At 40.8% G+C, this 27,086-nt stretch overlaps 1 protein-coding gene across 10 annotated transcripts in view; it reads right to left on the bottom strand.

Annotated features, from left to right (window-relative positions):
* The window catches only part of lama2 (laminin, alpha 2), a 213,593-nt gene that overhangs the window by 171,826 nt on the left and 14,681 nt on the right, over positions 1–27,086 (bottom strand). For all 10 annotated transcript variants that reach the window (XM_085771314.1, XM_085771315.1, XM_085771318.1 and 7 more), the window contains exons 2-3: positions 2,694–2,864; positions 851–963 (exon numbers count right to left, since the gene is read on the bottom strand). In XM_085771314.1, coding sequence (XP_085627440.1) covers positions 851–963; positions 2,694–2,864 — 284 coding nt within the window. The remainder of the gene's footprint in view (positions 1–850; positions 964–2,693; positions 2,865–27,086) is intronic.

The following is a 27,086-nucleotide window of genomic DNA, read 5'->3' as shown; positions in this document are numbered from 1 at the left end:
GATGATTAATATCGTAGCTGGTTTAACTAATTCCAGCACTGATGAAATAATAGCAAGTGGCCTAAGTCATTGGATGACAAGACAAAGACGGATCCTTCAAAAGAGCAGCACACGACACCTTAAAATGATCGACTTATTGATCTGATTATATAATGCTCTGAAATTAAATCGGCCTTTATTACATGCAGCCAATAACATGGTGTCTCAGTGTAGAGCTAGGAGGCAAAATCATGACAGGACACCAACATGGCGGTGTCTAGTGCTGGGATGACACAGCAGCTGAGTTAAAAGTTTCTCAGTATATAGCCTACTGTATATAGTAGTAGTTGTAGGCAAGATCTTATTGATCATTGTCGTATATATAAGTCATATTACAGTAAGTTTGATTTCACCAGACATGCAGTTATGATTTTAGTGTGAATGGGCCAATTGGCACCACAACACTTTATTTGTGCTAACGATGCACAATAATGTTGTGGCACATTTTAGCTTCATGAAAACAAATGCAGCTCCTGTAATACGGATATTTCACTGCAGCACGTTGCGATTTTTATTATATTTCAAGTAACTGTGCAGAGAAATAAAATCATGAGAAGTCTGTAAAAATTTAATTTAGACAGCAGATCTAAAAAAAAAAAGTTTTTTAATAATATGGTAATAAAAAAAAACTCCTCTCAGGTAAGACTGATCTCAACTCTGACTCTTTTCTTCTTCAGTCGTCTTGGATTTGGCTGTTTAATACGAATATTCAACCATTTATGCCTCATTTGCTGTAAATTCCCCCCTGTCAATCAACTGAGGGGTCTCCACCTGTGGATTCAGATTTGTGTGTGTGTGTGTGTGTGTGTACCTGTTTCAAGTCCAGTGTGATAGTCACATAGTGGTACTCCATCCCATTCTTGATGGAGGGACTTTGCCACCAACGGTTGGTCCCATCTATGGCATACTCTATGGGATGACGCTCTGTGCACACATACACAAACACACACAAACAGAGGAAAAAGGAAAAGAGAAAGAGAGTGGAAGAGAAACTCAGTTATGTCACTCTATTCAGAATTTAAATATCTGAAAATCATTTCAGTCTTTCACTCCAGCAGCATTTGTCTAACAGGAAAATGTTCGGCTGCACCCTTTTTCAGAAATTCTCGTATTTTTTTCCATTCAAGGCCAAAAGTACATTTTTCTAACTTGTAAAAGAAAGAATAATACATTTCTTTTTCATTTCATTTGGTTTCATTCACATCAGGATGAAAAAAAATGTCACCCTATTTGCAGAATAAACTCCTGGGAGCTGTAACGACTGAACACGGCAGCTTTTAATGGAACAGGCGGATAAAACACATTATTACTTTATTAAATGGCAAAAGGTCACGATGCAGAGCTTTTATGCATGCCATGTGTGCCAGATTGATCGAGTGTTTACGTGTGTGAGATTATCTTTTAAGGGAAGATGTGATGCTACAGCTTGACTGGGAGCTGTCAATCACCAGGCTACTTATGTATGACATTTCTGTTAAAAACGGTGGCAACTATCACAGAAGGACGAGGAAGCTACGGATGTGCTTTAAATTCCTTCCTGTGCCTTTTCCTCCTTTCTCTTTCGAGTTTGTGAAAAATGGAAATTTGTGACGACCTGTCATCAAATGCCAATTTTCTTCCCCTCCATTACACGTTACTTTACATCGTCGGTAAAAGCAGAAGATTATAAAGATTTTGTCCTTAAGAACAGTTAGCCTGACTTAACAACGAAGCAATTACGGTAAGTGTTAACCATCAATGGATAAACACCAGTTTCATTTTGAGGTTTACTGCCAGTCTGTCACATGAGCAGTAGCCTGGCTATTCATGACAAAACTGTATTTCTATGCACCAGGTAAGAAGAAAACCTATAATGAGAACATGACTCTGTAATCTGATGGTTTTCGAGACTTCAAGGCAGAAAAAAAAACAGTTTTACGTCACGTTTTTTAATGCACTTGCCTGTCAACCTCATGGTGACTCATCCCAAACAACAGAGCAAGGTCGACTTGTTTCCACCTGCATGTTTATTGAGAACTAAGCTGCACCATCGCCTGTCTCTGAATTTTAAATTAACAATCAGATATAAAAATGGTTTTGATTTTCTCTTCTAACTCTAAGCAAGAAAGGAAATGAGCATATTTCCTTTTAGTTATATAGCTTGTCTCTTAAAATAATCTAAGTATAACCAAAGATACAATATCTGTTCATCCTTCTTTCCTTTCCTTCTCTCCTCACTCTACTTCCTCATCTCCCTTTCTTCATCCCATTTGACAAAGTGAGTCACTAACCGGCCTGTTGATGACCGACTCAGAGGTTCGTTGACTGACTAATCACTGGTGAGTTAGTTAATGACTGACCGCTTCACTAACTGACTGATCGGCCACATGACCGGCTGAACAGTTAACTGAGTCATTGACTAAATAGCCGAGTGTCTAGTTGGCTGCTTGAATTATGATCGCGGGCTAATTTTCCACTGTCACCCTGTCATGTCGCGATTGATTCGTCAGTTCATTCGGTAATTATCACTTCAGACAAAATGATTGGTTAACATCTGGCTAATCGGGCTTTAATTAACTAATCCAGCGTGATTAATTACGGTAATCATCCAGCCTATAAGTCTTGTGTGTGTGTGTGTGTGTGTGTGTGGATGGATGTGCATGAATCTTTCTTACCAAACGGTTTTGTGCTCTTGTGGTTGCAGATGCGACACTGAGGGTTTCGAACAGGCTGCCCCGGTACATGTTCCACCAGCTTACAAAACATCTCTGGACCCATTGAACCACATGTAGCGTTGGCTGATATGTCTGCCATGGAGGCCAGGTTCAACACAGCCGGAAACAGTCCTGGGAAGAAAACACACACAAGGATGTATTAGTATGAATATCTGCCAGATATAAAAAATGCAGCAGCAGATTCTCTCTCTTTGGAGTAAACAAAAAGATAACTAAAAGGTCTGACACTTTGGAAAGAAAAACACTTGTTTATGCTCGACATACACAGATGAAGTTGATATGCATCCTCTTATTTGACAGTAAACAAAGATCTCTCCAAAAGATGTCAGACTACTCTAATGAATCCATGAAATATCATAAAGATGTCCCGAAAAAAACAAAAAAAACATGAATACACAGAGAAACTGCATCAAGTTCAGCTTAATTATGTATTCAGATAATCGCTAATCACAGTTTCAAGTCTGTTCACAGCTCTTTAAATGAGGTCAGGCTGGTTTCCCTTCATCAAAGCAATAATAAAAAAAAAAAGTATTAAATGCCAAAAATGCTACAGAGGGGGGTTATTAGGAACATCCAGCACATTCTGCTCTCATACAGGTTTTGTGTATCAAATCATTAAAATGATGTCAGTCCCCATGCAGCCTTGTTCCAACTAAGCCAGCGAACGCTTGTGCCTCTGTTGTACTGAGGTTGTGAGTAATTAGCCTGGAACATGAGGGGGAGGGCAGGTGTTTTCTACCATCCAAGTTCGCTAATCTCGGTGTATTTTTGGTTCAGTCTAATGCAGTTAACATCATCTACCCCCGAACAAGACACCGAGAGCCATGTTTTCCCCTTTATCGTCAGATAAAAGCGAGAACACAGAGTGAAACACATTTTTTTTGGCCAGCTTTCAACAGTGTCGACTTTGGGGCGATGTAAAGCTACTATATCAAAGGACTGTTCATTTACATTATGTGGTGCAAGCAATTTTTTTTTCTTTCTCCCCATTTCCCGTTCATGGATATTTTTCACTGCTAGAGACATTACGGAGAACAGAATTGTTTTTTTGTTTTCCAGGATATTGTGGGAGGCCATATTATGAGAAGCCGTAAATACAACACACGCGCGAATCCAGTTTCCTCCTTTGTGCGACCCTTAAGGGCGGACTTCTCGAAATGTCCATGAGAAGAGGAATTATATTCAACTCTTATGACCACAACTAAGGAGGAGGAGGAGGAGGAGTGTACTTCAGCCACAGTTGAGATCACAAAGGTAGTAAAAAGGTTGAACCTCGTCCCATCCAGAGAAAACAATACATGCTCTGTACTGTAGCTTTTTCTTGACAAGGAAAAAATGGCTGAACTTGCTGTAAAGGTCACGGCTAATGATTATGTGTTCATTTAATCAAATTTCAAGACAAAATTGTACAATTACAGTGAAGAAAAGCCTGTAAATCATCATCAAGAGTATAGGAAAATCATCTAGACATATAGATAATGTTGTCATGGGTGGTATTGTTCCTATAAAAACACTACAGTATGTGCACAAAACAGCCAGTGAACCAAGTAGGCTGTGTTACCCAGCGAGGATATAAAGGGAATTTAACCTCCTCTGGGGTTAGAGAGCTCAAAACAAACTGATCTTTATTTATGTCTAAATTTCATCACACCACAAATGCACCATGAGAATTTCGCACAATATTGTTCTTTAATTCAGCTTGTAGCCGTAATTCAGCTGCGCCGTTCCCATAGGAAAAGCGCATTAGTCTTAAAGGGAATGACAAGCATGTAGAAGTTTAAGCACTCCAGTACTGCTCAACATACACATGGTTCACATTTCCTGTCTGGGAAATACACACACATACACACACAAACAGACGCACACACGCAGACGTATAAAAAGCGTGAATGTGCTGTGTTACGTCAGATATCTCAGTTCTGGTTTAAGCCGGGTCAACGTAGTAAAACATGAGCACTAACATGTAAATGTAAACACAGATGCATTTTCATTAACAGTAACTGTACACAAGGGAAGAAGGAGAGAAACACTTGTTGACAGAAAGTGTGGACTGTCTGAGTCTCTCCGTGTGTGTGTGTGTGCGTGTGTGTGTGTGTGTGTGTGTGTGTCTTTGCGTGCGTGTCTTCTTTGCCTGTGTGTGTGTGTGTGTGTGTGTGTCCAGATGAGCCCAGCTGTTTGGCCAGATGTCACCACTGATGAACTGTGAAGAACATCTGAGACACCCAAAGTCTCTCTCAGAAACATGTGTACACATTCTCACACACATACTCATAGTACATTGTATACACACTAAGTCACACACACACACACTTTCCCCTCCAAAACCACCAGTCGATACGTGAGAATATGAACCACTGAGGAAGCACAGATTTATTTTAACGCAGACGATTTGTAACAGAAAACATTGACTCCCTAATGAGTTTCCATTGTGCAATTACGCAAATTGTAGATTCAATACTTTAACATTATTGCATCCATTACCATTAACAGTGAAGCCTGTATTTATTTAAAGCATCCGATTCTGCGGCTCTGTGCAGCTTTCAGCCTATTTTAGCTCGTTATTTTGTTGTTGTGACTCATACACCATTTTTTTTTTTTTTTTTTTACATTTTTATATAAAAACACCAGAAGAGTGTGAAATCTGGGACTGTTAATTCCTGTCTGAGCAGGAAAAAGATGCAACTCTTAGAGAGAACTATTCAGCACACCACTGCCTTCACGCAGCATCTTGTTGACATGATGCCAAAAACAGAAAATCCTGTAACAAGACTTCAATATAAAAAATATCTTCGTCTTTAAGGCTTTAATACAACATCAAAACTGTTGCTTTGATGAACATGTTTTTCATGGTCCTTCTTCTCCTTCTTCTCCACACTGTTTGTACCTACCACCACCGCTACCACCTCCCACTTCTGCCAGGAAACCAAGCCAATATCCAGATTATTCCTGGGTTGGTTTTGATCCACAACCTGGAAGAGTCTCCAACAACACACACACACACACACTCACAAATGTGTGTGGGAGACTGTGCAATCTCTAATAGTGTCATTTTACCTTGATTTGAGACAGCTAATACCTTAAGCTTCACATCGGTTCCGCATGTCTGAGTTACAGAATCACAGAAAGGGATTCTCGGATGGGAACTTCATTTGTTCCAAGTCCAACCAACCACACACTTTTGGTCTGATTTCCCTGGCATCACTTTAAATCTGAGAGAGTTGGATGAAGTTTTCCTCGTCCGTTTCCTTTACAAACTCTGAGTCAGACTTACTGGCTGCTGCTGCTGCCAGTCTTCATGTCTGATCTGCTCACATCGGGATAATCAGACTGAATCGTCATATATCACTGTTTACTGTCTTTATGTTTTGTCTTTTTCTGTGTGGGTTGGGGGGGGGGGGGGGGGGGGGGTTTAGTCACACTAACAACACAGCTTAAACAATGCAGCTTTAACAAAGACTGAAATATCTCAACTATCTCAGCTGCAAAACAGTGAGCACTGTGCCTGAGCTCGGTGCTAATTAGCAACTAGCGGCATGCCAAAACACAAATATAACCTGGTGCACACGATACCTGCTACAGTAGCTACACTGTCACAGTGAGACTGTTAGCATACAGACATCAGCGCTACCCCCGCTCACAGCTCTGCCTCGTCTCCGTCTCTCTCTCTCAGAGCCGGTAGCTTGGCTTTAGGGTCTTAGTTTTGTTTTGGTCTCACTATCTGAAGCATATTTGTCCAACTGACGTCATTGTACAGAAGCTGCAGCAGCAGCAGCAGCTGTTGGGAACAGTTCACACTGGTCATGCCACTTAATGACAGAATGGTTTAGGGGTTGTTATTGCTGCAAGATGACGTCCTGGGTGCCTCGCAGCAGGAAGGGTCTGGGTTTGATCCCCCTCTGCATGGAGTTAGCATGTTCTCCCTGTGCCTCTGTGGGATCTCTCAATGTCTCTCAGTTTCCTCCCAGGATGTTTGTCTCTATATGACGGCCCCTGTGATGGATTGGCTCCACTCCCCCCCAGTATAAGCAGGAAAGCCAATGAATGGATGAGTGGACTTACAACAACATGAACCTGTATAAGTCAAATCCACGGGTGTCGCCATTTTTAAGGAGATGTCCCCCCATATTCCTAAGAATAAAAAACACCAGCAAAGCTCTGATTGGGTTGGATGTCCCTGCAACCAGCTGTTAATGAAAACAGTGCCAGACCTATTTAAATCACTGAAAAGAAAAAAAGAAAATGGTGATAAAAATCTGGGCTCAGTGCATCAAACAGCTCTAACTAGGTGGTACACAGAGTAAGTGTTACACTTGGAACAAATAAAAGCTGCCAAGTGATGATGTCAATCACATTTTCACACTTCAGCAGGACACAGAGAGAGACAGAGAGAGAAGAGATTTGGACACCGTTTAAATCCTGCTATCACAAAATAATACAGACACCGACTGAGATCATTTCAGCTGCAATTTCTTTTCAGATTTTCACGGGTCCATCATGTATCTGTTTGCTGTCATAGCAACTTGTGATAAAGATCAAAAATTATATGTTGGCAGGATCTGATCATGTGTCTGACTCTGGACTTGGGCACCGATAACATATTTGTCTCTTTCGTCTTTAATGTTGAACAATAAAGCAGAGAAATGGAGAGGACGAGCTAAAGACAGGGTTCAGATTTCAGATCCGCTGAATGACAAGGACACAATGGCTGTCTGCCTACAGCGCTGGGGGTGCCACACACACACACACACACACACTTACCCAGGTTGATCATCTTCCATTCCTTTCTCTCTGCTCTGATAACCATGGAAACCTGTCTATCAGGATGTCTTCCTGTCTGTCTTTCTGTCCGTCGGCCTCTCTATCCCTGGTCTACGCTCTGTTAACCGGATGTCTCCGAGGATTTACTGTAATACAAGGTGCTAAATTATAATGCTGTCAATGCATAAGTACCCTTCATGGAAACTGGGCAATGTCACTGCTAAAGGAGCCAGTTCAACATCCTGATTACAAGACAATATCCCAACTTCATCTAGGCTAGGCCTAGGCCTACATGAAATAGAAACTGTGTTTCGTTTTGTTTTTTTAAGCATAAGCTAAGCTATATATGTGTATTTATTATAATTTATAAGCATCAAGTAAACCAGATGGACGTTTCAACTTTGACCTTGTCATGAAGTTCACTGACTTGGCCGCTCCACCCTGGAGTCATAGCTTCATCAGTACATGGACTTCGCTCAGTTGCCACCTGTTATTAAATGACCCAAAAGTCAAACTGAAGTGGTTACATGATAAAAAACAACCTAAACCATCTCTTTGCCATCTGCTTAAGTGAGATGTGGCTGAAAGCTCAAATAGTTATTTATTCACTGGTGAGAGCAAACTCTTATAAATCTTGTTTTCTCCCCTCGATCCCTGTCTCAGGAGAGTCTCATAAGCTGTGTGACACTTTGTAGAGCTGTTAAGACTGTAAAGGTTGGGTTTTGATTTTGAATATTGAGTTACATAAATAAAATGAACTTCACTTCACCTATAAATCTCCCAATCATTGTGTGTTCATGTCAAATCAAGCGTCCGTTCACAAATATTTTATAAAAATACATATGTATTAAAGGTTGAAAGTTGGATTATCTACAAGTGCATCTCAGTAAAGTAGAAAGTTCATTTATTCCTTTTAATTGTAATGACTATGGCTGATGAAACCCCAAAATTCAGTAGGCCTATCTCAAAAAATTTGAATATAGTGAAAAAGTTCATGATCGTAACCTAATGGTGTCACACTTTACTCAGCTAATTAACTCAAAACACCTGCAAAGGTTTCCTGAGCCTCAATGATCTCTCGTCTGGTTCAGTAGCTACACTGTCGACCTCCATGATATTCTCACTAAGATGATGATGCACCTGTAAATTATCCACTATTGGCAAATTGCTGAGCAGCCAGCAGTAACCATAGAAACCACAAACAGTATTAACTTTAGACTGAAAAGAGGGAAAGAATTAAACAATTATGTTTTGACTGTGAAATTCTTAGATCCTGCTTTTGATGTATACTGCTGGTATCACATGCACCGGCACATGTCTGGTGTTTACAGATGGACGATATTGAATCATGCGACTCATCAGTGTTGTAAAAAGGGCAATAAGACTTTGTTTGGGGAGTTAAAAAAATCTACTTTTAAGGGGAAAACGTCCACACTGACTGAATTTCCACAAGCTCTGGATGACAGCAGATTTGTTTCATTGTGTAAAAAGTTTCTTATTACATTATATTATAAATAAAACTTTATTTGCTTTTTATGTCATAGAAGGGGATGACTCTGCTCTGTACTGCTTGCCCTGCTGTGTGCGTGTGTGTCTGTGAGTGTGTGTGTGTGTGTGTGTGTGTGTGTGTGTGTGTGTGTGTGTGTGTGTGTGTGTGTGTGTGTGTGATGGATGTGTTATTGTTGAGTTTTGAGGCTAGATGTGTGCTTGATGGAATAAGAAGAAGGTTGAAAACGACAGGATCATCTCTCTCTGTATCTCTCTCTATCTCTCCCTCCATCCCCAAATAGTTGGGGCGAGGGGGGGTGAGAGGGAGATATGGATGGAGAGAAAGATGGAAAGATTGATGGAGAGTGAGAGATGGATGGAGGGATTCCCAGAGAAAGATAGAGTGTTGTTTAAAAGGGTCAGGGCCAGGAGAGGAATGAGGGATGAGACTGCGATAATCCTGTATACTCACACCCAACACACACACAAAACAAGGAACCCATAGAAATCTATAGTGCATACAGAGAGTCTGTGTGTGCGTGTGCATAAAACAGAGATCCAACTAAATGAAACACACACACACGGCACAACATATATATTTACAAATGTGTTATGGACAATTAAAACATATGCACCCTTTAGCCAAATGTATTTCCAGCCTGTTACATCACATCGGTCGGAGCTTTACTCCGACAAACAAACGGACACACACACATACAAAGACATCAGTCCTGGACAACGAGGACGGACGTCGCCTGGAAACCTAATCTACTTTGTTCGCTCCGACGTGCTCCACACACCTGAAATGTCATTTCTCCTCTAGTTTCACAGGCAAATCAATCCAGGAAATGTGATTTTCACCGTTTTACAAAGGACGGAGATGAAGAATTTCACTCGGGTCCAGATTTGTCGACAAATAATTCTGAAAAAAACGTCCTCGTGTAAGTTTAAACCTATCATGGGCAGATCAGCTCCCACACTCTGCAGATCATGGCTGAATTATCTTGTTACGTGGATACGGAAAAACTTGTTACGACGACAATAAGAAAGAAGCCGAAATTGTTCAGAGAGCGCTGAGAGGTTATGATGTGTGTGAGTCTGATCATGACCACAGTGAAATATCACCAATCATCCGATGCGTAGTAGTTTCTCCCTCAGATACAACAATGCTTAGTGTCCGCTTCAGCTGCTTTATACACAGTTGCCAGTAAAGTTGGAATATTTTTTTAACCCCTTCATGAAATGATTGTGACATTGTGCTTTATTCCTGATAGATAAAGTGTAAATCTTCTCAAAACTGTATCTTCCAAACATATCATTGTGAAAATGCAATGCACAATTAACCTTTGCAAACTGTGTATTCAGGCTTAAACTAAATTGAGGGGTATTGAACAATAAGACTGAGGGTTTTGTTTCACTTTTTCAACCTTGGAAACGCATATTCAACGGGATAAAAACGTCCAATATTACTCTGTCACTAATATTGAGTATGGCCATCCCCAACATGGATCAATGCATGAAGATGTCATGGTGGCATGCTGTCCACAAGCATGAATAGGTTTCACCTGGGTAACTGGGACTCAGTATGTGACCATTGCACCTGGTCAACTGTGATTATAGGAATAAGGGAAGAATGTGTCTGAAAACAAAATCATTCCAACTTTATGGGCAACGGTATAGTATATCAAGCTCCCAGTGCCTGTTTCTCATCAAGGCGTCGGTGATGGGGGAGAAAAGTAGGAATAACACACACAGGAGGTTTCCATTATAGAGAAATGGAGCTTTTATGTAGGGGGATAATAAAACACCTTCACCTACCGAGCCTACTGTTTACACAGAAGCTGATACATTAGATGCTGCAATTTTATTAATTTTTCTTCTGTTTATTTTTATCCTCCGTACCTGAAGTCAGAGCGTAATTACCTTGTTATCTTGATATATATGTGTTTTCTTAGCAATCACAGTAGATAACCAGGATTTTTTTTCTGAAGACCATATGGTAACTGACTGTGGTCGCCCAAAATAACTAAAAAATAAGTCAATAATAATTTGCCGGCTAGAGATAACAAGACAATTATCGGAAGGTTCGGAAAACAAAGATAAGTGAAGTAGCGCAAACCAGCTTTAATAATAATAATAATAATAATAAAGAGCTTGATCACTAAGTGTGACAGGTCAAGATGTCACTGATAATTTACCTGGTTAATTAATTAAATCACAAAATGAAATCTGTTATGCTAATTAAATCCTAAATTAAATTAAATCATGATTGTAAGGTTCAAAAAGTTTGTTGCATCAAGACAGTGAAGTTTAAACATTTTAGAATAAATCAAAATGTGGTTATTTTCGGGTTTTAACATTCATCACTTGATTGAAAATATATACAGGTCATATTTGGATCACTATAGGAACCTGGAACAACATGTGTCAGCTCTTTGATAATTGATAATACATGCAACTTTAGCTAAAAATAACAGCAATTCTTTCAGTACTATAAGTGACGCTACACACAAGTCTTATGACAGAGGTGAGTCAAGTTTGAAAAAGCATCATTTCTGAGTAAAATGAGCGGGAAATGAACCGAGGCACGACCGGCATCACTTTGTAAACATCACAAGTGAAGGTTTAAATAAAGCATGTGATCAGTCTTCATCTTAATCACAGCACACTCACACACACACACACTTGGCTTTCAACCTGGCCTGGCTGCAGAAGAGGTGTGTAATATTGGCATACACACACACGCACCTCAGCTGTCAATGTTCCCTGGTTTCTGTGTGTTGTTTCTATGGCAACATAGTTTGTACTGACACATTGGATAAATGAATGAGTTCTCTAATAGATGGCAAATTAAATTTTTCCCGACATAGACTGGCTCTGTGTTTCTGTCACTCTCCATTTCAGCACCGATACAAACTTTAACATCAACTCACAATATCTTCTGAGTGACACACTGGTTTACTTGTTTATCCATTTTTAATGTTAAATTCTGTTGAAATAGTTGTTTTTGGCACCATATAGCTAGTTATGGTAGCCTACCATTAGGCTAATAGTAATCTGTAGAGTTAGCTTTGAGCTAAACGCTAACATCAGTAATTGACTGATTTGATTTGATATTTTATAACACTTTGAGCCACATCTCTTGTATGAAAAGTTCTCTGTAAGTAGCATTTACTATTATTATCATTATCATAGATAGAACCACTTTTTGTCATAGAAACTGAGTTACTTTAACAGATGATGAATTGCGAATTAAGTTGTGAAAAATACCTGTTATTTTCTTCCACACTGGGAATGTGTACAACCAGTGCATTGCCATAAAGTATAATAAAAAGCAGTCAAAAGCCCTGTTAAAGTGTCATTTCGTCCACGAGTGTCGGTGAATATACAGTATACATTTTCTGGCTAATTTGAGTTTAGCCGTAGTGAACATTTTAGATTTATGTTTACTTCCTCTGTCTTTGCCAAACTTCTTCTGTCTTTGCCATTTCCCCTCAATATCATCCGTCTACCTTTGCTTAAGATAAATACAGTATGTACTTTTAGTTTTCTTGTTTTTCCATGCCTTGTGTGATAAGAGTTAGAAAACATACCTGATCTATACTTCTGGTTTTCCCGTCTGTATCTGTAGCTTTACATCTGCCAGCCTCTCTTCTCTTGACCTCCAGCGGTTTTCGAGGGAAAGTCGAAATGAATACTAAGTCAACATCCTGCTCTCACTAGGACTTCCTGCCCCAGGAGTCTGTATGTGTGTGTGTGTGTGTGTGTGTGTGTGTGTGTGTGTGTGTGTGTGTCCCTCTCATAAAAGAAGAAAAAAGCCAAGTACACAGTCACCCTGCCTTTAAAGAGAGGAGTGAAAGACTTATTATACAAAGAAAATAAAGGAAAAAAGAGGGAGATGGTGGGCAGATCAGACGGGTCAGGACATTGAACCATCGCACTTCCTTTGTCTCACTATAAATTAAATCTCATTCCTTGGACTCACAGCAGTCTGACAACTTCTTCCTTCTTTCCTATTATTGCGCCGTCCCACATATTATATCTGCTGTTGGTAGATGTGTATATTTTTAATTGCTGATATGATAATGCAAAGAAACAGAGTCCGACAGGTCATTATCATCATATTAGTGTTGTTAATTTAGCTCCACTATTTTTCTTGTACTTGATAAAAACTAATTAGTTCCATCACTGCACATGTTTCACATTATTGTATATTTGAAATGACACCTTCATGCTTTTGCACATGAGTTTCTGCAACTGCACCCAAATGTTGACCTGTTCCTAATGTCCATGAACTTGTCACAGTCTGGAGGAAGAAGAGACGCTTAAGTGTGTGTGTGTGTGGGTGTGTTAGTGCGTCTGGTTGTCAGTCTGTGTTTGTGTTTATGTGTGTATTGCTGATCTTTGTAAGTGCTGTCCTTTTCCAGACGGTCATAAACTCAGACTAAACAGGAAAACCACAAAGTTATAGACAGTTAATCCCCTACTTAGACACACACGCACACACACATACATAATGTCAATGAACTGACCATGTGTGCACAAGGCCACGGCGACCACTGTGCTCCATCCTGGGGGTGGGGTGAGGTCTAAACCGCTCTCCCAGGAGACCCACACTGATTCTCTCTGCGCTGAAATTAATTTTGCAGACTCGGATGTAGCAGCACATTATACTGAAGGAATGTAAAGAGGTTCAGCAACAAGACGGTATTATTGCCTTTACATTCTTTAGGAGAAAGTTTCATTCCCCTGGTAACTGTCAGGCTGACACCACTCATTCAGAAACTGGAGGCAGAACTGCCACTAAAATGTTTAAACAGATAAGCGAAACAAAGAATCCTCAATTTCAAGAGAGAGGTGCTCAAACTCAGACATGTCAGTCAGCTTGACAACAGTTGTTACTTATTAAAACTGTGTAAATCTGTGTTTGTTAGATACTCAAATGCTGAAATGATAGCATGGCTTTGAAAAAAAAAGTAATGAATTATGTAAACATTTCAATTAGGACTGAAATTATTCAAACACTTAGAAAGGGCAGCACATCCCAATTTTTTGCTTTTTCACTTGAACATTTGGGATGTGCTGCCCTTTCAAGTTACTAAAATCGATATTTTATTAACTTATACACTGATCATTTCAGCTTGAAATCTATCTGTATTTCTGAGGACAGTTTTAACAAAAAAAAACATCCTAAGTTACTTGTGTGACTAACTTGTGGCTTCATTAATCATGTGAACATACAAAGGACACCTAACTGATAACACCACAGTCCTGTGATAAATCCTATCTTAATGAAGGTTACAGGTGCCGATTCAACTGCATGATAACTTTGGATAAGATGCTGATAACCAAGCTGATCCAGGGGCCGGTAATTCTAACCATTATCACTTGGAAAAAGCAAGTTACAAGTCTTGGATAAAGTTTATTTTTTGCAGGGTTTTCTTGTAGATGTTCAGAAGAGCTATGAAGATAAAATCAATGTCCCCAATTCTGCCACCAAAAGAAACTGCTAATCTAGCTAACCTCCATGGATATCATGTATTGAATTAAGTTACATTAGCCAAAGAAGCTTATCAACATTACACACAGATACCCCCCAAATTAATCCAGCAGGGTTTAATGGCTAAATAAAGTTCGGCTGTGTTCACACTTAATGACTTTCTCTGATGAAAACTGCTGCTTAAAATACGGAATAATAATATTCTTTTTTTTTTTTAAAACATCTAAAAGGGCCAGAGCCCTGATAGCAACAAAGTCCTGCCCGGGCAAACAGTGTCATGTTACTAATGAATCTGGATATCAAAACCTAGTAAATTAAAAACAGAGTGAGTCACAGAGTGTAAAGAAAATCCTAATAATTGTATCCTCCCTAATTTCTCCAAAGACTGTTGAGGATGTGAGTCGACTCTCAGCAGCACAACAACAACAACCAATGATGTAGAAAATGTGAAGTTCTCCACACTGCATGAAAAACTTTTTTAAAAATTAATAAAATAACAGGGAAGAGGTTGAGACAGAGAGAATGTTTATGTGTAATAATTCCTGGATAAGTGGTTGAAGTGATTTAGCTGAGCTCAGACCAGCCGGCAGTAAATCTACCCTGCAGTGGACTCACTGCTCACACACTCTCTCTTTCTCACACACACACACACACACACACATACATACACACTCACACCTGATGAGGCAGTGATGAGGACTTTGTTAAATCATCTACAAGCACCTCAGAGACAGCATTGTGTGTATGTGTGTGTGGTTGTGTATGATTTAAGTAAGAGGCTCATCTGCACTAGCCTTGGTTATACTGTTTACAGTCCAGGCTGCAGCCAAGGCCACAACACACACCCACATATAAACACACACACACATACATACACACACAAAACTGCTGTCTGGGGGGAAATGGGGGAGATGTTGGTGTTGGTAATGAAAACATGCCAGCGAGTAGATTTACAGGAGAGAGCAGCTTGACCTCCGGCCCCACAGAGATTTATCACTGGTAGAGGATCTAATCTTCCCTTCTCATGGCTACAACAACTACATCCTTCTCAAAGCCACACAACAATATAGAATAGAATAGAATGGGATAGAATAGAATAGAATATAATATAATAGAATAGAATAGAATAGAATAGAATAGAATAGAATAGAATAGAATAGAATGGGATAGAATAGAATAGGATCTTGCAGACCACTCTTGCTTAGTAACGTGCTCCCAGGAGATGAGATAAAGAGATCACCTGCAGCGTAAATGAGGTTGGTATGGGAATATGACTTGTGTGGTCTGGCTGCTTGGGGGGTTAACGCTTGGTTTTAGGGTTAGGAGAAGGAAGGAAAATTAGATTCCTGGGTCGGCTGGTTTGCACAGATGAAGTTGACTGTTCATGGTGAGGTGAGCAATGTATTATGTCAATGGATTGTGACCAAATGATCACATTTTGCAGCCTTTTTTCTTTCTTTCTTTTTTTTTTGAGATAGTGAGAGGGGGAAGGGTCCGGGAATGATTTGTCATCTGTCATCAACGCAGCACAGAGCTGGACGCCATGCCAATTGTCGAAAAACAAGAAGAAGAGGTCATCAGTGGCTCCTATAAGGTCAACAAATGAAACAAAGCTTTGACACTTCCTGTATCTCTGTGAAAATTGTAATTTCTGCAAGTTGATATAACATTTTCAGTGATATGGTTAGAATGGGGGGAAAATGTGGGGCGGTGCGTGGCGCAGTGGGTAGAGCGGCCGCCCCATGTAGAGGCTACAGTCCTCGCCGCAGGCGTCCCCGGTTCGAATCCCGTGTCGGGCAGACCTTTCCTGCGTGTCATTCCCCCTCTCTCAGCCTCCCCATTTCCTGTCTATCTCTACTGTCATCACTATCAAATAAAGGCAAAAAGCCGAAAAATATACTTTAAAAAAAAAAAGAATGGGGGGAAAATGTGAATAATCTCAGGTCGATTTAAAGCGTGCATTTACATTTTCTGCTTATAAATTCCAGTAAAAAGCACCAAAAGGAGTTAGTCTGGATCCCTGCTGTGAGACTGTCTTTGTTTGCATGGTAGCATCAAATCTTTAGAGATGCATTGAGATCCAAATCATTCAGAGGTGCCCATGAGACCAGACTTGTCATGTGATAAAGTAACAAGTGTTTGTGTGTATAATAACAGCAATGTGTCTGTGACTGCACTACAAAGTTAGAAAATCTCAGTTGTGGTAAAGTAGCCGAAATTATGTTATCAAAGCTTTTTGTTTGTAAGTTTGAATTTATTTGTTTCAAGCTCCATTCATTTACTGCAGCCAACACACTTCACACATCTCAACTTTTACTTTGAAGGCTGTTTCCGTCACTCGACTTCCTTTTTCAACTGTCACGATACAAGTTGGATAAAGGGATAAGCGGACACTTTGGCGCGCTGAATTGCATTGCATGTCTTACGTCAATGAAAAAGGAAATACCCCTAAAAATGGGATTTTTTCATTATAACAACGCAGATTCGTGCAGAAATCTCATGGGTTACAGCCCAACGGGCGTCTCAGCTGCTGTGATCCCATGCCATCGTGGTCTCTCTAGTTTAAAAGCAGTTCACGTATTTGGCAGCGAAGTGGAGAGACAAACGTCCAGGTGTGTGAGGTAATAGAGCGCCTGTGGCTACAGGATGTTCTCTGTCCAACACGGCTGCCAACACCTGGCCTCCCAAACCTCATCATGACAACTGAACATGGGATTATAAGTTTGTTTTCACTCATCCTTGGATTCACTTCTGGAGAAAAATGTTTTGTTTTATTACTCACCGCAGTGACTCAGAGGTCCAAACTAACTTTTTCCTCCCAAGTAGCACTGGTGCTGCTCACTGAAACACATTCATCATGTTTTCTTCCAATTTTTGCAGATAAATGCTGCGATAATAAATGGACAATTTACAGGAATAACAGAATAAGTGCAGCTTTTAAATTAAAAAGGCACCAAAGTGAGGTACTAATGCCTCAAGAGAAATAAAACATTTAGTTAAATGGTGATTTACCACCAAATAATAAATGAACTCATGTATCTGATCAGTACATTACAGCACATAAACCAAAACAAGTAAACAAGGAACTCCCTAAAGCTTCCCATTCCCCTTTCTAGCACATGTCCCTCAGGGCCAATGGGGCCACTGCTTTCTGCCTCCTTTACCCCAACTGAACCACATCTGTGCAGACTGATCAGGTCTTCTACAGTGACCTCATTCATTGACCCTTTAGAGATCAAATCTAACTCTGTAAATAGTTAAACATTTACACTATGGATGGATATAATGGGTTCAAAAGAGAATAAATGTAACTTTTCTAGTAAAACATCCATATACTGCAATATACAGTCTAATGAGCACGTCTCCTCCACTTCTTGTATATAACAATCATGATTAACTGCACTTTGAAAGTGTAGCAGACATTTTTACTGGGGTTAGGAGTGGGAAATGGAAATCTGGAACGATAAACTTTAATCTCCAGTCACAGCCAGGAAACACTGAGTGACATAACTGTTGATTTAACTCATAAAAAAATGTTATTTCGAACACTCAAACTCATGTCCATACAGCAGCAGTTTTAATGTTATCTTGACACTATCGGCCAAGAAGCTGTAGATTAATACAGTATATACAGATAAGGTATAAGGAGAGTGTACAGTGTGTGTGATGATGATGATGGATTGTACACGTGCTTACGTAGAAGCACACTGGGAGTGTGCAGGTCTGCCTATCTTGAGTGTGTTTTGTATTTGTCAGGTCAGGAAATAACATCATTCACCAGACGCGGGCCCGGCTGGGGTCACAAGGGATTGTGGGTAATTGGAAATCCAGATGGACATGCATGAGCTTCCAGGAAGGAGCGGTAACCACGGAGATTGCAACCGAACACAACGGGCTACAACGTTAATGTTGTTCATCTCCGTCGGCCGGCGTCACGTCTCTTATACTGTTTCGCTTTTTTTCTATTTTTCCTCTCATTTTCCCGGTGATTTCTTCCCTCTTGCCGTGGCGTCTCCTCTATTACCCATTCAGATGACTTATGAATGACAACGGAAGAGAGAGAGAGACAGAGGAAACCGCTGCGCAATTGGCTGAAAAGACTTGAGTGGGAGGGTCCACGGGGTACAATCAACTAAATATGTACAAAAAAGAACAGCCAAGTAATCGTGAGTAATACGCAGGCCACCAATTAATCTCCGACGTTTTCCTCCGGAGGGAACGACTTCTTCACAGTAGTGAGGAGAATATGGCGAGGTGGCCATCAGAGAGACGGATGGAGGCCGGAGCTGCTGCCATTAGTCTCTCAGTTAGTTTCGGGGAGACGTGGTTAGCTGTGCTGCTGCTCTCAGATCTTAAGATTATAGTCCTCACAGTTTTACAGTCTGTTGACAGCAGACATGGCCAAAACAAGTCTGACAGCTGAAGACGGATAACACCACTACAAACCAACAAAAACACAGAACAGATGTTTAGATGGTGGTTCACATACTGGGTTTGTAATCTGCTGACAGGAGAGAATATGTTACGCTTGTGGAACAGACGTTTTTATTAACTTTTACGTCTATCATTTTCACTTGTAATGGTATAGAGAAAATAAGTCAAAGATGTTTAGTTTGCAAATACAAACTTCAAACTGGATCTAAGACACATCATATTCTTTCTACAGACGCCACAGAGTGTGTGAGAGCAGTTTTAAGATTCTACCTCTTTATCGTGATTTATTTTAGCACTGTTTGGTTGTTTTTATTATTGCACTTTTGCAATCTCAAATTCATTCACCATTTACTCTAATCAGAGATCAGCGATCTGGCGTCACGACACACAAAGTCTGGCATGTCAGAATTTTCTCTAAATTTTTCGGCCAGTGTGACATATCCTGAGACTTGTTCCTCTATAGTCATGATTGACAACCGCCTGCTCGCCTCCCTAACGACCTCTGAACTTGCGAGCGATCATGACGACAACCCACAACGACTAGTCAGGGTGGACCTTCTAGTGTGGTCACTCACATGGCAAGAATTCACAGCACTATGATCGTTTAATCCGACATATGACTATCGTGAATTTTAAAAAAAATTGTGTAGTCTAACCCTGGTATCACCTGTATGAAAGGTGCCACACAAATAAAGTTAGATAGATCTGAAAAAAATGTCTGGCTGAAAACTCAAGCAGAACCAATGTTAAGCTTGTATGTCTGGCTGTAGGAGAACAACATTACTGTCTGATGGTTTCATAAACAGCCAATAGAAATCAAGTAGAATCTCAAATACATCTGTCTACTGCACAACCACCTCAGTCACTTCTACTGTATTATTCCATTGCCTTCATCAAACGTCCCTTAATCAACAGCCTAAATCATATATTTAACACGAAAATAATAAACATAAACAGCTGCCATGGTGCACATAATGCCAACTGAGTTATTGTTGCCAAAAACAACATGAGCAGGTGCATGAGTTGTGAAATGCTGGTCAGATAGATAATAAACAACAAGTCCTCCAGCACTCATACCCATCCCTGGTGTGTTCCTCACAGATATATTTTCTATATCACACTGATTCTCAAACTACTCTGTGTCTTCTCACTCGGGAGTCTAGATGACAGCGTCGCCTGCAGGACTGTATGAAAAAAAAAAAAGGAAAAGAGTGGAAAAGCAAGGAACAGGTGGAACTGATAACATCAACGTCGGCTGCCTTTAAGCTATTTTATGCAACGCAGCAATTAATAATATTAATAGTTACACCTGTGTTTGACAAGTCAAAAGGCCCCTCAGTGGAAATCGGTCCCCAGAGGGAGCCTGTCACCCAGTGTGGGAGCCGTGGTACAACCAAGAGAGGCAGAGAGGAAGTTACACCAACATTTCTTTTTTTTTTTTTTTTACCTGTCAACCACTTCATCTCCAAAAAAAACACATTTTTCCTCCTCTCTGTGTGATGAATGGACTGGGTTTCAGTTGCACCACAGAAGAGTAAGTGTATTTAACAAGAGTGTTTAAGTGCAGGAAACTCCCGGGAGTTAAAAAGGTCCACACACACACACATACACACACACAGAGCATTAAAAGGATGGCTATGGATTGTGATAGAGGCTGAACCACAGGTTGCTGACTCATCGTTTCTAACCAGCACTGATGACTGCACATCTGCTATTAAGCCGCCGCCGCCCCCCGTGGCTACTGCTAACTGCCCCGGCCTAGGAAATGTGCAGGTTAGATTTAGCGTCGCTGAAATGTGCGTTTCACAATTCATTCAGAATTCATTACATTGTGAGTATGAGTGTAAGTGTGTGTGTGTGTGTGAGAGAGAGAGAGCTTCACAGGCACCGTGAGTATGTCCACAGGGCTTTATGGAGGTATTCAGTCTTTTGATAGCAGGGTTTAAATTTAGATTTTTTTATTTTTTTGACAGTGATCAGTGCACACAGACTAAGTTATTTTGAGTCAACAAGGAGAGAAGAATAAGACTCCGACCACAATGCTTCTTCAAGTTGCGGTGTGTTTGTTCACACTGAAGTTTAGACGTATGGTTGACAAAACTATCCGTTACAACAAAGCTCAGGTGCTCACTCAGTCTACACCTGTGTGTGTATACGTGTGTGTATGAGAAGAAGAGCGAGAGAGCTGTGTGTGAAGGAGTATATAGCATTCATTACAGTGGCGCTACAGACAAACTGCTCCCTGGATAGACATTGATTTTCACCCAATGGATCTCACTGTTAGCAAACCTAATAGCTTGGTAGGTAATGGGTACATGTTATGAATGAGCCCCTATGGGCGAGAGGAGGAGGAGGAGGTGGAGGAGGAGAAGAGAGGAGGAGGAGGAGAAGGAGGAGGAGAGGAGAGAAATTAAGTCATTTTTAAGCAAAATAACAAACATGTTGTGGTTTAAAACGCCTTTTTTTTTACAGTATTTGTTGATACAGAGACAAAGTGATCAATTAATTGAATGAGGAAATAACTGGCAGATTGATTGCTAATGAAAACAGCCAAAAAGGAAAAAGAGTCGACACAAAAGCGGGGAGAGAAGAGGATGATGTGATAAGAGAGAAGAGAGCGATGAAAAAGAGAGGGGAAGAGGAGGAGGAGGAGGGGGGGTACTTGAAGAGAAGAGGTGGAGTGTGTGGAGGAAGACTAACAGAGGAGGAGGGAAACAGAATAGATCAGATGCGAGTTGAAAGGGGGAGCTGCTATTTACCATTACTGCTAATAGGTTTCAAAAGGAAGCAAGTCATTAGCTAAATGGATAGGCCCTAAATGACACATTACCATGTTAAAGGCTGATTCCGCTCATTATTGGAGCTCTGATTCCTCCATGCATCACCAGCTAGTGCTGCGAGCGGCCCACTTGTACACAGACCTGCTGCCTCAGCAATACACACGAACCATGCACACACACACACACAAATGCACGTCAGCAGAGCAGGACTATAGGTAAAGGGCCATAAAAGAAAGTCTCCCATCCAGTGCTCTGCTCTGAATCAGTATGGAAATCACAGAAACATCATGCTTTTTTTTCTTTTTTCCATCACAACTCAACTATTGTGGTGCAAAAACCTGTAAAATATCACAAGGCTTTGCTTTTTTTTTCTTTTTTTTGCATGATGAAACATTTCTCCCCTCATGGAAAGTAAATGTCAACCGTGAAATAGGTGTCCAATAATGTTGGAATAGAGATCCAAACGGAAATACAGCGGAGCAGGATACGACAGAGAGCTCTTAAGTTTTCAGACTACTCCCGGTTGACGAACAGCTGTTGGGTCTGAAAGAAAACAGCTGGATTTTCTGCATTAGACACAGTTTACTATACCATACTACACTATAGAAAAGAGAAATATCATAAGTATGAGACAGCCCAAGACACATGTGCTTACAGTAATATGTAATATGTAATATCGTCATTACAGCCACATGCTGATAAAAAAAATGGAGAAAACACTTTTGTTTCAAACTGCAACTCGATGGAATAATTAATAAAGAGCTCATTTAAATGTGTGCATAAACCCTAGAGAGTGATTAAAAGACATCACCGCAGCTTCTAAGACGTGCTTGTGCTGTTAGATATTATTAATATGAGCTGGTCAAGGGTCTGCAGCAGTTAAATTGAGATTAAGTATTGTAATCATCTTTTATTCCATTTTTCTAAATCATCCTCAGTCCCTTTGTATTTCCTCTGTGGTACCTCTCTATTATTTCTCACAATGCATTTGTCTGGACTCCAGAGTGTAGATTTGTGTTACTCAGCTGTTGGTTACAGTGCAGCCTGCAAATAATAACAAATAATGTCTGGAAATGAGAGAGAAATACAATTCAAAACATATTATTTAGAGTTTGCAAGTCAAACCTTATCATGAGTGTAAGAGGTTATGTGTTCAATATGACAAAGAGATTCCTGGCTGGGATACAACCAGCGATGATGAAGATTTACCGCATGTGTCGTGACCGTTGAGCCGCCCCCATTCAGTTTTCTGAATAGTGAGTCATCGGTCTCACACTTCATATTAGGGCTCATAAAAATGAGACTTTGTCTAAACATTATCAAAAGGCACGAGCCATTTCAAAACCCCACTTCTTCACCATGAAACCTTGACAAACATGGGTCGGTTGGCAGAAAACTAATTCTCTGTATCTACACTGTAGACTGGACTTCAAAGGTCGTTTCTTTTCATCCCTGACTTTTCAATGATAGATTTCTCCCTTTGTGACCAACGTTAAAATCTCCATGTAACAGCTGACGTGTAGAAATAGGGTGAAGTTTCTGCTATATTACAGATATACTGTACTGTAGACAAATAAAACAACTATCAACATAACATCTGGCCAATCAGCCAGAAAAATACAACAACGTGGACTGAGGAATGCGTGTGCAGAGCCAAAAGCTTCAGGAAAGAAATTACACTTGATCAAAAGCAGCTTCATCAGATAACTAACCACAGTTTGAACCAATAGTTAGAAACTCTAAATCTTAACCCAGCGCTGAAACTGCCGGAGATATTACACTAGCTAGAGGAAGCAAAAGCAGATTTGGTTTGTAGTAACAGAAAAACCAAAAAGTAAGCAGAGTACGACCCTTACAAGTCAAACCAACAGAAGTCTTTGTTAATAGGGTCCAAGCAAGTGGAGGACAATGAGCTGGTTGAGTTGCGAGAACAGAGCAACGGGTTCCTCTAGGAATAAATGTGCTGACAGACCACCCACCTCCCACCCACTGTCAGAACAAGCCTCGGGCTCGGCTGAATGCTTAGGTCGGCTTTCCTCTGAGGGGCCAAACAAGGTCAGCATGAAGAAACATCAAGTATGAGTCTAACAGATATTTAAAAAAAACTGGAAAACACGTGGTTTGACAGACAAAATGTTTTCTCACAAGTCTTCAAACTTTTTCTTCCCCAAACACGCTGCCTATTGTTTGACAGAGTCCACCGCTGCGCTCCTGATTTACGGCACACAGACTGGTTTGAGACTTCACTGATCCCAACAGGGGGAATCTCCAAGGTCAAAGGGTCACTCATCTGTCCTGTGACCAACATCAGTTCCTTTCACTGCATGACAAACATTTGTTTTACATTTCTAAACAATGATTGGTCTCAAAATTTGGCTCATTAACTATGATGGAGGAGTTTATAGACACAGGTGTTTGGCATCAGAGTCGCATTCCTGACGGTGGGAGGAAAGAATTTATCAAGACCATCATGGAGGGAAAACTGAAATATTTGTTATACAACTCACGCATTTCAGTTGTATTCAATATCAAAGCTACTTGTAATTAAGGGTGTGTAAGTGACAGTGGTGTGAGCATTGTACACCATTTGCCCATTTTAGATGTGAGTTTGGCAGGAATCAGGTAAAGCCAAGATGGAAGATGGTGAACTGCTCTTCGGGAACCAATGGGTGAAGTCCATTTTTAATTGCAGTCTACAGATAAACAGCAAATAGAGTCTGCCAGTAAAACTGGAACTCTGTTAGCACTTTTAGCACTCCCAATTCCCTCGTCTAAAAGTCAATACGTCTTTTGAATGGGATTTTGGTAAAATACCTCAAATTAGGACTGTCAAAAGCTTAAAGCAGAAGTAAGCTGAATTTTTGTGTTAATATAAGTCTTAAATAGTTCTATCTTCCGACGGCAATCACTTATATAGAGTGTTTGGTCTGAAACACGGGTCTGTCAGTCACTCTGCTCTGCTGTAAGCCGAGGAGAAAACTTTCCTTGTATCCTACAACCTTTATCCAATGAGGAGAGAGAACGGCATAAAGGGGCGGTCCTCTCTGTGTGTGCAGCCAAGGGATGCGCGTGAATGTGGTGACGTAGGGACGAGGGCGGGGACTGCTAACTCCATCGGCTGACAAGAAGTTAGCCAAAACGACCGGATCGCTTACTTCTGCTTTAAGCGATTATTTCCGAGCAACCGGTGGAGATAAAATGGAAGAATCACCACACAAAATCACTTCTATGCCCGACGACCCGGAGCTGCAGGCCGTCCGGCAGGACCTGATGCTAGTGACTAATGAATCCAAGGATGTGGGTTTGTCACCCGAGTTCAAATACCAACATGCTCTACAAGCTGTTGATAAAGTGATGGCACTCCTTGCTAAAAAGGAGCGGCTCCGGCGGGCGGAGGCCACAAGGGCAGACTTTGCAGTGTTTGAATGGAGGAAGGAGAGACGGGTCAATGAAAAGCTGTCTTGTGAAAACAAAATGTTACAGGAGAAGCTGGAGGTGGCCCTGGCATCTGCCTGTCATGTAGCAGATGAAAACATGGAGATGCTTCAAGTTTCCCCGACCCCTGAGCCACCAGCCAAGCCCAACTCTAACCCTCCCACCCCATAACCTGCCCTCCCATGTTCATGTTTTTGTGTTTATTGTAAATAGTTTGATTTGTAGTTCGTTAAAATAAATTTGTTCTTTGTTGTAAAAAAAATAAAAAATAAAAAGCTTAAGCGAGTTTCAGGTTTTGTTCTACGACATAACACATGTCAGTAAATACCCTACTTGTGAATTTTGAAGCTTTTATGTGTCGTAAAAAAGGCGGTTGCTAATAAGTTGTTCAATACGACTACAAACCCTGTCGGGGACATTAAATATCATCACCACCTAACAGGCGAGAGTGGATGTATGTTATTTTATTTATGGGTCTTCATCAAGTAAAACAGTCCGATTTCCCCATGATACAATGTTTTTAAAATAAAGTGGCCGAAATCAGTCTAAAGTTTAGTGGTGGTGACGTCTGTAGTGTTGCACCGATACCGATACTAGTATCGGTAGGGGGCCCGATACCGCACTAAAATGCTGGCATCGGTATCGACGAGTAAAACAAATGAAGCACCGATGCCATTTACTGATATGAACGCTGCGCCTTGTGTCTTCTCTCGCCCGACACTCACTGCTGTGTGATCACACGTGTTCAGTGCATGCCAAGCCAAGTAAGGATGTAAACAATTCAATTAATTGCAGTTAATCCTTTTCAAGGAGTTTTTTGTGAAATGTAAACAAGCAAAGCGACATAAAGTAGCGGGATCTCTATTTAAATGTGTGCGCACCGCACTGAGCAGCGCACTGAGCACACACAGGGGAGAGAGGAGGTGAGAAGAGACAACAACACTGTTACCTGCTGTATACTGGCCTCAGGCTGTACCATCGCTAAAACACAGAGACCAGTGTGTAACGAGTCAAAAAGCCGCCGTCACTGAGCTGCCAAACCGACGCGGGTCCGGTGTGTTTATCAAAGCTTGTTCGCCGTGCTCAGACACCGGTCGATTTGAGCTGCGTTCAGGCTGCAGTGACGGCGGATTTTTCACTCGTTACACACTGGTCTTTGGCCAGTAGCCTATACAGCAGGTAACAGTGTTGTCTCTTTTCACCTCCTCTCTCCGTGTGCGGTGCGCACACATGTAAATAGAGATCCCGCTATGTCGGCGCGGTCGCTACCGGAGCTTAATTAAAAAAAAAAAAAAAAAAGCGCTCATTGCGGTGCAGCTGAGAGCAGCGGAGTTTCCTCTGCTGCAGCTGATCAGCTGACATGTGGTCAAGACGAAGCTACAGAGTAGACCTGTCACTGTCACAGGTGTCTCTCATCTCATCTCATTATTATAGGACTTCAACCTCAGAGCTCTGTCTTCAGACCTGTCCCTGAACATCACACATGGACAGCATGGAGTTGCCTGTGTGATTGGTTACTGAGTTTATTAATGTTTACATCAGGCTGCGTTCAACCAATTAGTTTATGCTACTGTTATTTATGTATATACAGTAATCATTAGTGTAGTGGCAGGAAAGACCATTTCATGTATCAAATCTATTGTGTTGGTCAAGTCAGAGGAAAAATGTTTGGGGTGTGTTTACTGTTCCTAAATGTAAAAATGCGTTACATTGGACCCTCAACATTATTTAAAGTTTAAATAACGTGTTACTTAAACATTTTTACCAGGTAGGCAATAAAAAAGTTCTACTGGATTATAGTATTAGAAGAAAAAAAGCTCTTATATATTTTTTTTTCCAAACTGTGGTATCGGAACGGTATCGGTATCGGCAGATACTGCACAGCCGGGAATCGGAATCGGTATCGGGGGCCAAAAAATGGTATCGGTGCAACACTAG

This window comes from Trachurus japonicus, chromosome 24 (genome assembly GCF_045865225.1).
Source record: "Trachurus japonicus isolate A0001 chromosome 24, Traja_1.0".
Taxonomy (NCBI): domain Eukaryota; kingdom Metazoa; phylum Chordata; class Actinopteri; order Carangiformes; family Carangidae; genus Trachurus; species Trachurus japonicus.
The sequence above is the reverse complement of the archived record's forward strand: the minus strand, read 5'-3'. Positions and strand labels throughout refer to the sequence as shown.